The sequence below is a fragment of the Theropithecus gelada genome, chromosome 7b, assembly GCF_003255815.1.
Source record: "Theropithecus gelada isolate Dixy chromosome 7b, Tgel_1.0, whole genome shotgun sequence".
Classification (NCBI taxonomy): Eukaryota; Metazoa; Chordata; class Mammalia; order Primates; family Cercopithecidae; genus Theropithecus; species Theropithecus gelada.
The window spans coordinates 97005855-97020502 of record NC_037675.1 but is presented as its reverse complement, the minus strand read 5'-3'; the positions used below and the strand labels follow the sequence as shown (position 1 = coordinate 97020502).

The 14648-nt window shown below is 44.0% G+C and overlaps 1 protein-coding gene, 1 long non-coding RNA gene and 1 other non-coding gene across 3 annotated transcripts; 2 read left to right on the top strand and 1 right to left on the bottom strand.

Annotated features, from left to right (window-relative positions):
• Positions 1 to 630: 630 nt before the first annotated feature.
• Positions 631 to 10488, bottom strand: GLRX5 (glutaredoxin 5). Its single transcript, XM_025392876.1, has 2 exons — positions 9989 to 10488; positions 631 to 1407 (listed from the first exon to the last, which is right to left on the bottom strand). Exons 1-2 carry the CDS (start codon positions 10281 to 10283, stop codon positions 1229 to 1231), a joined length of 474 nt encoding a protein of 157 aa, XP_025248661.1. The 5' UTR covers positions 10284 to 10488; the 3' UTR covers positions 631 to 1228.
• A 12-nt stretch (positions 10489 to 10500) lies between these two features.
• LOC112629320 lies at positions 10501 to 12436 on the top strand. Its single transcript, XR_003120575.1, has 2 exons — positions 10501 to 11654; positions 12287 to 12436. It is a non-coding gene; the product is annotated as an uncharacterized LOC112629320 (long non-coding RNA).
• Positions 11715 to 11989, top strand: LOC112629585. The gene has a single exon (XR_003120679.1).
• Positions 12437 to 14648: the final 2212 nt, after the last annotated feature.

Below are 14648 nucleotides of genomic sequence, written 5' to 3'. Positions count from 1 at the left end.
CTGACCTCATGGAGGAAGTCTGTTTTCAGAGTATTCTCAAGAGGAACTCAGGGAGATTAAATAAGCAACGAAGAACAGCCTCTAGAATGGCTCTGGGGAAAAGGAGCCATCCTGTCCCTTTTTGCCCTTTCCATGAGAAAATGCATCCTTCTTCCCACCTCTGCCTCGTAAAGCCACATTTCTAGACAAGTGCTCTCTTTAAGTCCCTGAAGATGAACAAAGCCTGCACGCCGCACGAGGGTGGGCTTCCTTCCCACGGCCACTGCACAGCCCCAGGCTCTACCAGGCTCCAGTCTTGGGATGCAGAAATCGTGGAAAAGTCTTATAAAGACACCAGACACTGGGAGAATCTCTGCCACAGTCCCAATTATGTCCTCTTTGAAAAAGGGCCCCATTTTTTAAGAAGTAAAATACTCATTAAATCCCCTAGCTCGGTGGACTGCTGCCGATGTCTCCCTATCTAACTGTAGCAGTTTGCCAAGCACAGGACTCCAGAGATAGGCAGGTGGGGCCGCCGCCTCCGGCCTCACCCACCTCTGCTCCCTCCAGCCCACCCACGCCTCCAGCTGTGTAGTTGACTCACCATCCAAACAGCAGCTTCCCCCAAAAAGTAGACCAGGGCTCAATGGCAATTCTTGTGGCAAATTTAATAGAAGAATATGAGAATCACCCTTACTTCCCACACACAAAACATTGCAGGCACTCCAAATCCTTACAGACACATGCACTTCAGAATTAACTCAGGCATGCACAGCATCCCTGTGCTGGAGTTTATTTTAAAAAACAATGCCAACGCCTCAGTTATCACAGTTTCTTTTTTTGTCCATCATTTTCCGTAACAAAGGAAGCTACACAAAATCTGGGGGGAGATACTGTCTTTGGAGACTGACACATTTGCAGAGGGGTCACGAATAATGATTCCAAAGCTCCTATTTAACTCCTGAATCAGGCAAAGAATAAGCGACAATACAAGAATGAATTTTGTTTACAGCAATCTCATAATACAGCATTGAATCGTTACAGTGCAGTGGTTGGAATTAAGTCCACAATAAAATATTCTTAGCCCAAACACCAGACAAACTAAAATCACCCAACTGCTCACGAACCAAAATGATCAGTGCAAGCAGCTGCGGTCTCAATAGTGAAAACCAAAATGGGTAAGGCTTTTCTGGCAGTGAGTCTCTGACATGAACGGCTCCCTCTCTGCTCAGTGAGGACCTGGCCGCCCTCACTTGGAGTCTTGGTCTTTCTTTTCATCTAAAAGGGCAGAGTGGATCCCCAGCTTTTTCAGTTCTTCCACCAGGTCCCCATTCTGGTGCATCTGCAGAAGAATGTCACAGCCCCCCACAAACTCGCCATTGAGGTACACTTGCGGGATGGTGGGCCAGTTGGAATAGTCTTTAATGCCTATGGAGAAAGAACATTTATTTGTTATTTAAATGGTGAAAGCTGAACCTTTCGTGATTAAATATGTCATTCTGATCCACTAGTAGCAGACAACCCATTGTCCCTCCCTGGCTTCCCCCAATCTTAAGAGCACTGTGTTTGCTACTAAGAGCACGAGTTTTCGTGTCAAAGAGATCAGTGGTTAGGCCCTAACTTCCAATTACAAACCATCCACCCTCAGACAAGTCACCTGACTTCTCATCCTGTTTCCACCCTCATCTCACAAGGTTTTTGTGAGAATTAGGTAAGTAAGATCCTCAGTAAAATACCTGATATACTGCAGATTAATGGCAGAGGACTGGACTGGGTAATGCAAGTCACATAAGATACATAAGGCCATAATTCTTCATCTACTAGTCAAGCTTCAGGTGAAGCAAACTTGAAGAAATGTCACAACCAACTTCATACCCAAATGGATCCATCACGGTAATTCACGGCCAATTCGGGCAATCCCACCTGTGCGCTTTTCATGACTGTGACTGTCTAGGTTGGTGCAGGCCATCAGTTACTTCTGCTCGAGATGATGAGTTGCTGAGTTTTTTTGTTTTGTTTTGTTTTTAACAATTACTTTTACCCAGGGAAAAATTCCTGTCCCACGGCTATGGGTTGTCAGTTCCCATCTATCCAGCCACTGTGATGGGCTCTCTGTGGAGTGGATGATCAGGCTCTGTGCAGAACCCAAAGAGACTGGTAGGTCTAATGAAGGCCCAGAGCTCAGCAAGGGCCCTGTCCAGGGCTGGGGGGTTCGGGGGCTGAGACCCGCTCTACTCTCCAGAGCTCACAGCAACCAAGAAACCCAACCAGCAAGCATGTGATCAGTCCTGTGTGCAAATGGCTCTGAGGACACAGAGGAGATGAGGGATGCTCTGTGACAGTGCAGCTGTGTGACTACTCTGTTCAAGTCTGAGTCACAAGGACGATGACTGTAACAAAATGGTAAGAAAGAAATGTGGCTTCAATCTTAAGACATAAAAGATTACTCTTAACATTCCTCTTCATCATTCTACTTCCTTTTCTGCTTGTATGTTGAGATGACTGTCCTTTCAAAAACATAGCCGGCCATTAAAAAGCCTGTATTGGTCATGTTAAAAACGAAGATGGTCAAAGCATGGCATATAGGAACTAACTCTTATGTGACACTTTTATATTTACACAGATATTTTTAAATGGCCAAAATGAGCATATGGGTAAACAAAACAGAAAAGTCAATAGATTGTTCAAGTATAGTACAGTTTACACAAATTGATTTTTATGTAAACAGACTAAAACTACAAAAACTTGCTCTTGATACCCTATAATTTATTATCATTTTCCAAATAAAATTACTGATTTCAGTTATATCACAAGTCCCAATATATAATTTATTTTTTTCTTAAAAGTTACTGCCTTATTAAAAAAACCTGCCTTTGCTCTTAACGACAGTCCTAGAGAAAGCCCCTTAACCAAGGGCTTTATCTTCCTTTTCCAGACGTCACATATTAAGAAAGGGTTACATTGCTCCAGGCCTCCCAACAGGACACCTCTCAGCCACTCTGGGTGCTGGTGAAGAAACATCAGCTAGCTCTTTGGCAGTTGCTAATAAAGGGTAAATTCCATTAATCATCAAAATGTCTTTATAATGCCAAACATCTAGATATACTAGAATACCCTGATGAATTCAAGTTATTCATCACGCTGATGTTTGATGCTATGTCAACAAAAACAACTAGCATAATTTGTGTGTTTTTTACTTTCTTCAAACTCTGTCCTCAAATACAAAGTCTATCAAAACTTACTTTTTACAATGATGCCGATTACAAACTTTTATCTTTATGATGACTGAGAGCTGGGTGCGAGATTAAGAAATGTTTAAAGTAAACATGATCTTCTTTTCGTTCTCTTAAACTTTCTTAAATACCTTTTATGCAAATGAATCATTTATGTGCATGAACCATCTGTTTTGTTTCAATGAGTAATATATTGCATGAAGCTTTCCATAATAATCAGTTTTTACTGATTTATTTTGGTGGGTGTCTATAATTTTTGAAACACACCAAAAATGGAAATAAGTTTGCTGCCTAAGAACTACCCAAAACTACGTTTTACCCTAAAAATACATGTTTCTAAAGTAAAATTGCTTTTCATCAATCATTTTTATAGTATCACAATCAAAGCATTGGGCTTGCCTCATTCATTAAATTTTATGTTCCTGCAGATTGTATGTCCTGACTATGAGAGAAGGGGAGACTCCCAGAATCCTCACCACCAAATCTACCAAAACCAGCAGGCTTTCAGACATTCTGAACACCCAACACACACAGCCACATGCAAGTGATACTAACTTCTCGTGAGCCACCTGCCTGTTCTTGACAGCAGCTGACAGTGTATCAAAATTAAATTTAGCTGTTTCTTTAATTTTTAGATGAATAGGTGTAACAGGCAGCTGACATCAAGGCCAAACGTTGGCACCCTTCTTCATGACTATGCTATTTTCCATTTTTAAGAAAACTGATTACCAGTTTAAATATTTAAGGAAATAGCCAATTGCTTCCTATGGAGTGAAGCTGAGAAACTCCTAATAATAAAAGACGTAAGTTGAATATTAAAATGAATATTCATAAGTTGAATATTAAAATGAATCCTGCGGACTCACAAGTAACTGTTTAAACATGGTTAGTCTCTCTCACACTTTACTTTTCAAAAACTGCAATATGCAGTGGTAGTTCTTACAAATATCACTTGAAATAACTCAGAATCGGAGAGCTACTCTTGAAAATTAGAAAATCATATCCAAGAATGAATTTTAATGATAATCATTATTTCATACGTAATAGACAGTGGTGATTCCATCCAGGGCAGAAAATGCTGACTGCAAAGTTATATGGCAGAGTAACACTAGGAACTGGTAGTTCAGAGGCTATCTTACAAAGTCAGTTTACGCATATCTAATGCTCCACTAAAAAAACCCATACAAACAAATTCATATTCCAAAGTATCAACCCAGAAAGAGGACAGAAATGTACTTTAAAATTCCCTTCCAGAACTTTCAAAAGGTATTTTTCAAAATTCATCACATTCAGAACACTGGACAATACTCCTGGTTTGGACACTAAATTATAAGAGCAGCATAATCATAGTTTTCTTTCTTTTTATTTTTCCTGGTAGAACTTCACTATAGTAGCTTCAGAATCTAATATGAGTTCCAACTCTGTCTCTTACCTACTAGGCTCTGTGACCTTGGGCAAGTTGCACCACCTCTGAGAGTCACAATTTCTTCATATTCTCTAATTTAGAGAATGGCGTTAAGTCAAGATAAGATGATCTGAGCTGAAAGCACGGACATCAGTAGACCCTCACTAGAAGAAAAGCAAAGCACGGGGCAGAGTGGGCAAGGCACAGGCTTAAGGGTCAGTAGATCCAGTTTGCTAGCCTGTAAATGTAGCCTCAGACAAATCTGTTAAGCTCTTAGCCTCAGTTTCCTCATCTGTAAAATGGGAATATACTCCACGCCTCGCAGATTTTTTATGAAGACTCCATGATATCTAATGAATGAAATGAATTGAGCTCCTAGCATAGTACCAGGTACAGTGTGGACATTCTCTCCATACCAACATCCTCCACCACCCACCCTTCAGAGTAATGATTTTCTGAGAAAAATAGGCAACAGAAAAAGCATAGGAAAATAATGCAGGAAAAAGTGATTAAGTATACCATAAAGTAATAAAAATACCATTCAGGCCAGGTGCGGTGGCTCACACCAGGTAATCCCAGCACTTTGGGAGGCCAAGGCTGGTGCATCACCTGAGGTCAGGAGTTCAGACTAGCCTGGCCAACATGGTGAAACCCTGTCCCTACAAAAAATCAAAAAAAAATTAGCCGGGCATGGTGCCAGGCACCTGTAATCCCAGCTCCTTGGGAGGCTGAGGCAGGAGAATCGCTTGAACCCGGGAGGCAGGGGTGGCAGTGAGCCAAGATTGCCCACTGCACTTCAGCCTGGGCAGCAGAGTGACACTGTCTCAAAAAAAAAAAAAAAAAAAACAAAACCCAAAAAAACCATTTATTAAGGATTACTGAGTTTCACACTCTTTAAGCGTTTTACAAAAATAATCTTATTTAATCTTTACAAAAATCTGACAAGGCAGGTACAATTATCACTACTTTACAGATGAAGAAAGTAAGGCTCAGAAGGGTTAAGTAACTTAACAAAACTCACAGTGACAGCGTGCAGTGAAACCAGGATTTATATCCAGGCTTTTAGGAGTACAAAAGCCCAGACTCTTAACCACATGCTACCTGAGTCCCTGACCAGAGGTGGCCTCTACCCTCTAGCTGCCATCTGTCACTCCTGCCCATGAGCTAGCTACAAGTGCATTGCACACATATCTGCAATATATGGGACTGTTTTATATCTTTAACATTTACATATACAAATGGTATTATGCCATAATTACATGTTTGCTACTTGCTTTTTGACTAAACATTGTATTTTTGAGCCATGTTAAATACCATGTTAAATGTATTTAGCCATGTTAAATACATTTTAACATGGCTATGTTAAATACATTCAGCCATGTTAAATACAACTAGATCTAGTTTATTTTAACTACCGTTTACCTTTCCATCATATGACTAAAGTTTATTTATCCGGTCTGCTACTAATAGACCAAGATCCCTTCCTGTCAGTTTTTCATTATTGCAAGCCACGCTACAATGAACGCCCCGACACAGGTATCCTAACACAGAGGTCCCCAACCTTTTTGGCACCAGGGACTGGTTTTGTGGAAGACAATTTTTCCATGGACCGGGAAAGGGTGGGGATGGCTTCGGGATGAAACTGTTCCACCTCACATCATCAGGCATTAGTTACATTCTTATAAGGAATGCACAACCTGGATTCCTCGCATGTGCAGTTTACAACAGGGTTTGTGCTCCTATGAGAACCTAATGCCGTCACTGATGTGACAGGAGGTGGAGCTCAGACGGTAAAGCTTGCTTGCCCACCGCTTACCTCCTGCTGTACGGCCTGGATCCCTGGCCTGGGGGCTGGGGACCCATGTCCTAACACCCTCATGCAGAAGTCAGTCTCTAGGCCAGGGGCGGATAAACTGTAGTCTTCAGGCCAAATCCAGTCTACTTCCTATTTTTGTAAATAAAGTTTTATGGAAACTCAGCCTGCTCATTCATCTACATATTGCCCATGACTGACTTCAGGCTATCTAACAGCAGAGTTGAATAGATGCAACAAAGACCACCTGCCTACAAAGCCTGACATACTTACTCTCTGGCCCTTTACTAGGGTAAGTTTGCAGATCCCCCGCTCTAAATATATACCTAGGAGTCACGCAGCTGGGTCTTAGGCTCTGTTCACCCATAACTTGACTGGGTACTGACAGTTACTCCTCCAAAGTGTTGGTGCCATTTTATACTGCCATCTGCAGCTTACTACATGTGCACCACACAAACACATACACACAACTTGTTATCCAACTTTTAAGGTTCACCAGCATGACACGTGTTTCACTACTGTCTTCAATTCCCTGATACTGAAAAGGTGGAGCGTATTTTCAAATGCTTAATAAAATTTCAACAATAGGATATGGTTATTTATTCCACAAATATTTGAGTCCCTATTCTGTCACTGTTCCAGATGCAAGGACTACAGTGATGATCTAAATCGGCAGCAAGTGTTTATAATGTCTTTAAGGCCACAGAGTTTGCAATATAATGACAAATAAAAGCAGCATTTATTTATTTATTGAAATGCTCACTGAAAGCTTGCTTTGCATAAGCCGTACACGCAGTGCCACAGGCAGCTGCATCAGACATGTTCCCTGGAGGGCAAAATACTACATATAGACAAGCATGGCCTCGATGTGTTTTAAAAAAAAAGCTGTTAGGAGCTAGATCCAAATGTTAATACAATGGTTTCCATAAAATTATAGGTGATTTTCCTTCTTAAACTTTTCAGTGTTTTCCAAGTTGCTTCCATGAGCATACATTCCTTTATTAAGACTAGGATTAGGAAGCGATGTCAGTCTACTGGGACCTGATCCCTTTGTGACTGTCTTCTGTGTGCACTCCAGATAAAAAGAGAAGTACAAGAAGGTCTTGAGAAGGCCAGAACACAATGCTGCCTCATAGTCACCTTTGTTCCTTGGGTCACAGTCTTAAGATCTGTCCGCATCACACTCCTGGGAACCAAGTACCCAAAACTACGAAAGAATGTTTTCCTCTGGTTTGGGCCCTTTGTAAAGTTCAGGTCTCCTTGGCATAAGAACCAACACAAGGCCAGTTTTGCAAGAGCTCTGTTCCTATTACTAGAAATGACCTTGGATCTGGTGTACACAGCTTTGGCTGGCAAAAGCAAGCATCAGACAGCCCATTAGTTGCTCCTGGTAAATAAAGCTGTATAGAGAAGAGGGGAAGAGTCTTAATACCCTGGCTGAACTAATCCCCATTTTGGGAACGTGCTTTTACCACCCTGCCCCAGTCCAAATGTTAATACTTACACTAATCTTTACTTTTCTAATCAATAAAAGAGGTATATGTTATATTCAATATCTATACAACACATTTATTAACCAAAATAGCAATCTGATGAAACTCACTGGTCAAGGAATGTAAGGGTTAAATTCCTGTTGCTGCTGTTTGAATACTTAAGAAAGTAAACTCCAAAACCAGACACCAGACATGGATAAAAGACAGAAAAATAAAATGGTATCAGTACATATTCTTATTTTTGCTCCTACTTTCAGTTTATTAGCTATATTCCAGCATATCTCATTTCCAGTTATATTAAACAAGAGAAAATAAATTCACAAACCAAAAACCTCAAAACATTATACTAAGCGAGATAACAACACAACTTTTTATTAGTGCCATATTGGCAATTTGCAGCGGACCCCCTGCAAGGTCTCTGTTAAAAGACTGCAAAACAGTTACTCCTCTTTTAAGCAGAGAAGCTGTCTTTGAAGGAAGACTGCAGGTCCTTTGCCTTGTACATGATAAAACTGAGCCCAGTAACTGGTGGCATTCTAGTTGACCAGGAAGACAAAAGGGTCATGAGAATAACACATGGCAATATTACATATACGTGGTAATTTGAACCTGCCCTGTCAACTCCTCAACTTAACATGCCTTCTAGGTCCCACCCACACCACTATCACCTACAGCAAATGGAAGATCACTCATCACCAAGAGTCTTTAAGGACTAGATAATCTGGGAAAAAATACGTTTGAAAACCATAAAGTGCTATATAAAGCCAGCTACCATTTACCGGGTGCTTTCTGTGCCAGGTAAGATGATACACACTTTCTGTAATTTTTACTTTGTCTTCCTAACAAAAACTTTGCCAAATTGTCTCATTATCCTCAAATGCAGTTGAGTGACTTAAGTTTTACACCTGATTAGCCACAAAAGAGGATTTCGACCCAAAGCTTTTCCAAACACCAGCCTGTCTCATCAATGTAAGGAATGACTATGGTTAGTAATTTCAAATTTAGAGTAACAGAGAACCTGGCATCTCTTTTTAGCACACACCTGGCACCTCTTTTTAGCTAGGGACATGCAGGGACTCAGTCGCTGAAAGTCTCTAACTGGGATGCAGGTACCCTAAGTCACTCTCTAGAAGGAACAGGTACAGCCTTCCCAGTTCTCCACCAACCCTGACTATCCTGGCCTCTTCCTCCTCCCCCACTCAGATAAGACTGGCGAATGCACCTGGGGTACTTGGAAAAGATGCTAATTAGCTGCAGCCTCCCGTCTCCTGGCCTGATCCATCTGGCCCCTGGTCCCCTGGGCTCCGAGGCTGAGCCAGTGAGTTAGTCCAGCGCCCAGGAGCCAGGGCTGCTTCTTTTCCCCACAAACCTCTCCAAGCCCTGGCCCACATACATTCAGCCCTGTGTTTGAGTATCTAAAGCCAAATGTCATGACTTTTCCCCGACAACACAGATCCCGACTAAGACCAGCCGACAGCAGTCCCAACCCTTTGCTTGTAGCAACCACAGAGGATGGTGCTTGCCACCCTGAGCCGTGCGCCAAAAGAGATCAGCCTCCGACCTCACTAGCCTCAAAGCCAACTTCAGTCCTCTCCCCACCATCGACAGCCCCAGACCGTTACCCACGAGCAGGCCAATGGCTTCCAACCTCCCCAGAGTGTCCGCGAAAGTACCTATCTCACAGCGGGTCCTTACTGAGTTTCCTAACCGTGCAGAGCAGTCAGGCTGCAGGCCGCCCTCCTCCGAGTCAGTCATTGACAAGCCGCCCCGAAACGCCTATATTAGCTCGAAGTGAGGAAAACTGAACCCTCAGGACTTGACCTACTGCTCAAGTTGGCAACAGTAGAGAGCCCCAGATCCTCAAGACTCAGTCAAATCAACCACACCTGCAGCCCAAACTCTACTCCAGGACAGTACTCCTCGCCCTAACCCGACTCGAACCTCCAGACAGACCCCAGCCGATGGAGCCCCGCTCTCCAGCCCGGCGCGGCGGAACCCCTCGGCCTCGTGCAGCGATGCTCCTGGGCCCAGGGCGGAGGGTGCCTGCCCGGCACACTGGCCTGACCTTGTCGGAGTTCGGGGTCGTCCAGCACGTTGTAGGCCGCGTAGTCGCGGACGCCGTGCAGCCGCAGGATCTGCACCACGGCGTTGCTGAAGCCGCACTGGGGCTGCTCTGGCGTCCCCTTGAGGAAGACCACCACCTTGTCCTTCTTCACCAGCGCGTCCAGCTGCTCCGCCGAGCCGCCGCCGCCCGCGCCCGAGCCCGCCGCCCGCACGCCCGGACCCCAAAGGCCACCGCCGCCCGTGCCGCGCCCCCAGCGGAGCAGAACCGCCGCCGCTCGGCCGAGGGACCCGCTCATCTCCGCACGCTCGCCGGAACCCACGACAGCCCAGGCACACAGCTGGCCACCCGGAGCGCTCCCCGGCTCGCGGCAGTTCGACCCACCCACTGGAGACCCTCATTGGACCGGCTCTAAACTGCCCTCCGTGATTGGACAACACTGATCGGCAATTACTCGATTCTACCAATCACGTTGCTCGTCCCGTCCGGCAGGTAGGAGGTGGGCCTTATGCCTGAGTCGCATCCTACTGCCTTACTATTGGCCGTCGGCAACCGCTTTGCTAGTTAATTGGAGAGAATGGATGTCCATCGGGGTCACGCTTGCAGGGCAACGAGAGGCAAAACAAGAGGGAAGACGACTTTCCTCCCGTGAGCCAATGAGGCCAGTTGGGATACCCTGAGACAACTGGGAGAGGCGCGGGACTTGCCCGTTCCGCGGAATGCCGGGAAGGGGTCACCTCCCAATGAAGTTTCCGGTTCCGGTGTCGGCGGTGGTTGAATTGCCATGGCAACGTGGTTGGTGGGCGCGTGGTTCCGGTCTCTTGGGAGGTAGCGGAGCTAGGCCGGGCCAGTATCCGCCTCTCCCAGCTTAGGTGGGCGTCCCTGGGCGCCTGCGGAGCGCCGCGGCCGAATGCGGTTCGTCGTGGCGGAGAGCGGGAGCCTGACCGGGGTTCCAGCGCTCGGGCTGTAGCCTCGGCTCCGCCGCCACGTGGGAGCTGAGGCTCGCTCTGGGGCTTCCGCCTCCGGCACGCGATTATTTCTCTAGAACAATTTTCATTTTTAAAGTTTGTAAAGCGCTTTTGCCTGTGTGATTTCCTCTGGGTTTCGTTTTTCTTCCTTTCTTTTTGTAGAGACGGAAGTGGGGGGGAGGGTGGTCTCACTTTGTTGCCCAGGCTGGTCTCGAACTCCTGGCTTCAAGGGATCCTCCTGCCTCGGCCTCTTAAAGTGCTGGGATTACAGGCGTGAGCCACCGCGTTCGGCCGCCTCTGAGTTTCCAGCCTCGTTGGTCCTCCAGCCTTTTAAGCTGTTGGGCCTAGGATCAGGAAAGGTTTGTTGAATGGGGAACTAAGAAGTGAATTCGTTCGTTCTACAAACGTCTCCTGAGCAGCCGCTGGGTGCTAGGTGCGGTGCCAGCGCGGAATGTCCAGGGAGACCTGGTGCCCAAAGCTTGGAGCCAGCGTGACAAATGAGAAGCAGATACAAAGCAGTGTGGGAGTGCAGAGGAGGGAAAGCAAGCCTCCTTAGGCCCATTGCTTCTTCTGTTCTCCCTTGTTCTTACCAGTGTTTGACAATATACAGGATTTACTAGCTTGGTTATTGACTTCTCTAGCCGGCACTCAACTTTATTCACTGCTGTATCCTCAGTGCCTAGGACGGTGCTTGGAACGTGGTAAGTGCTCCTACTGGCGGGAAGAATAAATCCGGAAGAGCAGGACCAGTGGATTTATATAATCTGTAGTCTTGGAGCCGCATGGGGTTGGTAGTACCCTCTAGCACACCAGACTTGCAGAAAAAGCATACTCCAGAGGAAGCTGAGGCATGCCTGCTCGAGAGCCAGCTGTTCCATGTGCAATTTTCCTCTGATAGTTTCTGGTCACTGTTGCCACGGTGATAATGACTGGGCTATGTCATTATCTATCCGCCAACAGTAAGATAAGCTTTGCAGTCGAGATATTGTTTAGCAGATGGAGTGTTTTCTGTTGGACACTAAGTACTGCTACAAGTTACTCCTTTTTTTTAAACTTTGAGTATTTTTTTACAGTGTTGCTGGAGGTGATCTGTTTATGCTTTGAGAGTGTTCAAATTTAAAATCAGAAAATCAGCACATGTCAGTGAGTGAGTCTTTCAAATAATCCTTCGCCATGAAACCTGAGCCTAGTAAACTATGAAAGTAAACTCGGGACGTTACCTGGAAGTCTCGGTGTCGTATTTTCACCTCCATCAATATTATTGATGCTTGCTCATTTTCTAATGTGGGACCTGAAATTTACCAGGTGCTTAAAGAATCTTTTTGTTTTTCAGATTCATTGATTCCGGGTAAATCAGAGGAACAAACAACATGAACAGAAATATGTAGAAAATGCTGTTATGCTGAAGCATAATTGTTGTTTCAGAAGTCCAGCATCTGGTGCACTTAACAATAGAGAATATATTAAATTCTTCCCAAAATAACCTGTTGTTCATGGCTGTGTTTAAGTTTTTTGTTTGTTTTTAAGTAAATATTGGTGATTTGTTGCCAAAAACCTAAACTGTTTATTGCTGTCAACTTAACAAACAGGCGCCCTAAAAGAAAATGGCATTTATTCAGGAATAGAGCATTGCAATGAGAAAATGCATGCTATAGTTAACCGTGTGTATCCTGGGAGATTGAGGAAGACAAAGGTCTTTAAAGGAAAAATGAGGAGGGTTACATAATTGTTTTGAGGTAATTATTTTTGACCACAAGGATTAGTAACAAAGATGACGCCAGGCCCAGGTTGGACAGGCGGTTGCTCGGCAGGCATTGCAGATGTATTTTTTGTGTAAGGTTGAGATGGCCTTTGTGCAGGATTGTAGTTTTGCAATCTTTTGTGATCGTTTTTGCTATCAGGCATTTATGCTTGCGAACTCTTTGTGACTTTCCCTGTGTCTATTTTGATTCTGACATCTTTCTCATTGCCCACTCTAAACTAATTCTGCTTTTGTGTTGACTGACATTGGGAGAAGAATGTGCAAACGTATATCCTGAGACCGAGCAGTAATGAGGAGTGTCGTGTTCCTTACCTAATGTATAATATTGGGCTCAGAAGCACTTGTCTTTTTTGTTTGTTCAACGTTGTATTAAGTTGAGAACGCAGCTGCCATTAAAGATTAAGAGTAATCCTTGAGAAGGAAGAGTACAAAGCCTGTGTTTTGCTAAATCATAGTAAAGTTGCCGTGTTTTTGTAGAACATGATAAGAACATAGAGTGTGTGAAATGCTAAGGATATGGAAAAGCATGTTGGTGCTTTTTCAAGGAGCTGTTTTGATAGCATGACCAAGGGCAGGAAACAGATCGTGTATCCAAACCAAGGAAATTGAAACAATACATCTAAATTTAAATTTTTAATAAAACAACCCAAAATATGGTGAAATACTTAGCACCAAATGTCAGTGATCTTAAGAAGCAAAGAAAACAGTATTCGAAATATTTCGTCTAAAGTATCAACTTTTGCCTATATTTTGGCATTTTGGTTTTAAAATTCCTCTTTAGTCCTATGATGAAAACATGACAAAATATACAACTTAAATAAACAATTGTCATCAGTCTGCATCTATGGCCAAATGTTTTGGGTGTTTTGAGTAAATGGCCTTAGTTTGTGATCGTTTCCTGCCCCGTGGACATTAGTGAAGAGGTGAGGGTGGGAAGTACTCAGAAACTTCTGAGAATCCTGGGATTTGAGTCACAGGATGGATTAAACCCCAAACTAAATAATCATGCCATGTAAACATGCTGACTCAGGCATCCTAAAAATGTTTTTCTTGCGTTTATTTATAGATAAGGCTTTACTATATTTAGTAGAACTCCTGTTTTCTATCCACTTCTCCAAAAACAAATTGACCATTGAATTCATAGTGTAAACCTTCACATATCTGAGATAGCCCCTTTATCAGCCCCAAATGAAGAACTAGAGTTCAGATTATTGAACTGAAGGTGATGCTTTATCTGAGCACTCCACATGTCAGTGTTTCTGTACCTTTCCTTTTTAAAAAAATTATTTTTGAAGAGATGAGTTCTCAGTAGGTTGCCCACACTGGTCTCCAACATCTGGTCTCAAATAGTCCTCCCGCCTTGCCCTCCCAAAATACTAGGGTTATAGGTGTGAGCCGCTGCACCGGCCCTGTTCCTTTTATACTCAGTGCTGCATTCTTGTTTGTTCTTAGAAAATGAGAGGGTGTGTTTGCATGAGAATGTGTGGTACAGAAGTGTCTATCTGAGCTGGCCAGAACATTCTGCAAATGTCATATTAAGGACAAGGTGGCTGCTTGGATTGTACAAGGAGCCAAACCACCACACATTCCTAAGCTAAAATAGCATTTGGGACCCAGAGTTCTGTTGACCTGAGCTAGAACCTGAAACCTTTCTCTGTGGTGCACTGAGCTAACATCTAGCAGTTTTAGAGCATCACTGCAACCCTGGAATTAACTGGATTCCCTGACAATACCAAAAATAATGTGTAAGGAACTGAAGCAAAATCCAGCCGTCAGAATTTTTCTAGTTCCTAGTGTGGAGCTAGAAATGCTTGTTGGATTTCCACTACCTCTATCTGACAAGGCAGCTGGTTTATTAATATTTCTTTGGCCGAGGCTTTGCTCATGACAGCCGCCCACATCTTGGAGACAGGAAGGCAGGCCAGCCTCCACT

Bases quoted from the DNA above. Each gene is read 5' to 3' on its own strand.
- GLRX5 (XM_025392876.1), bottom strand. From the start codon at position 10,283: ATGAGCGGGTCCCTCGGCCGAGCGGCGGCGGTTCTGCTCCGCTGGGGG. The intron at 1,408-9,988 runs GTCAGGCCAGTG...CTTTCTCCATAG, and splicing joins CGACCCCGAACTCCGACAAG to GCATTAAAGACTATTCCAAC.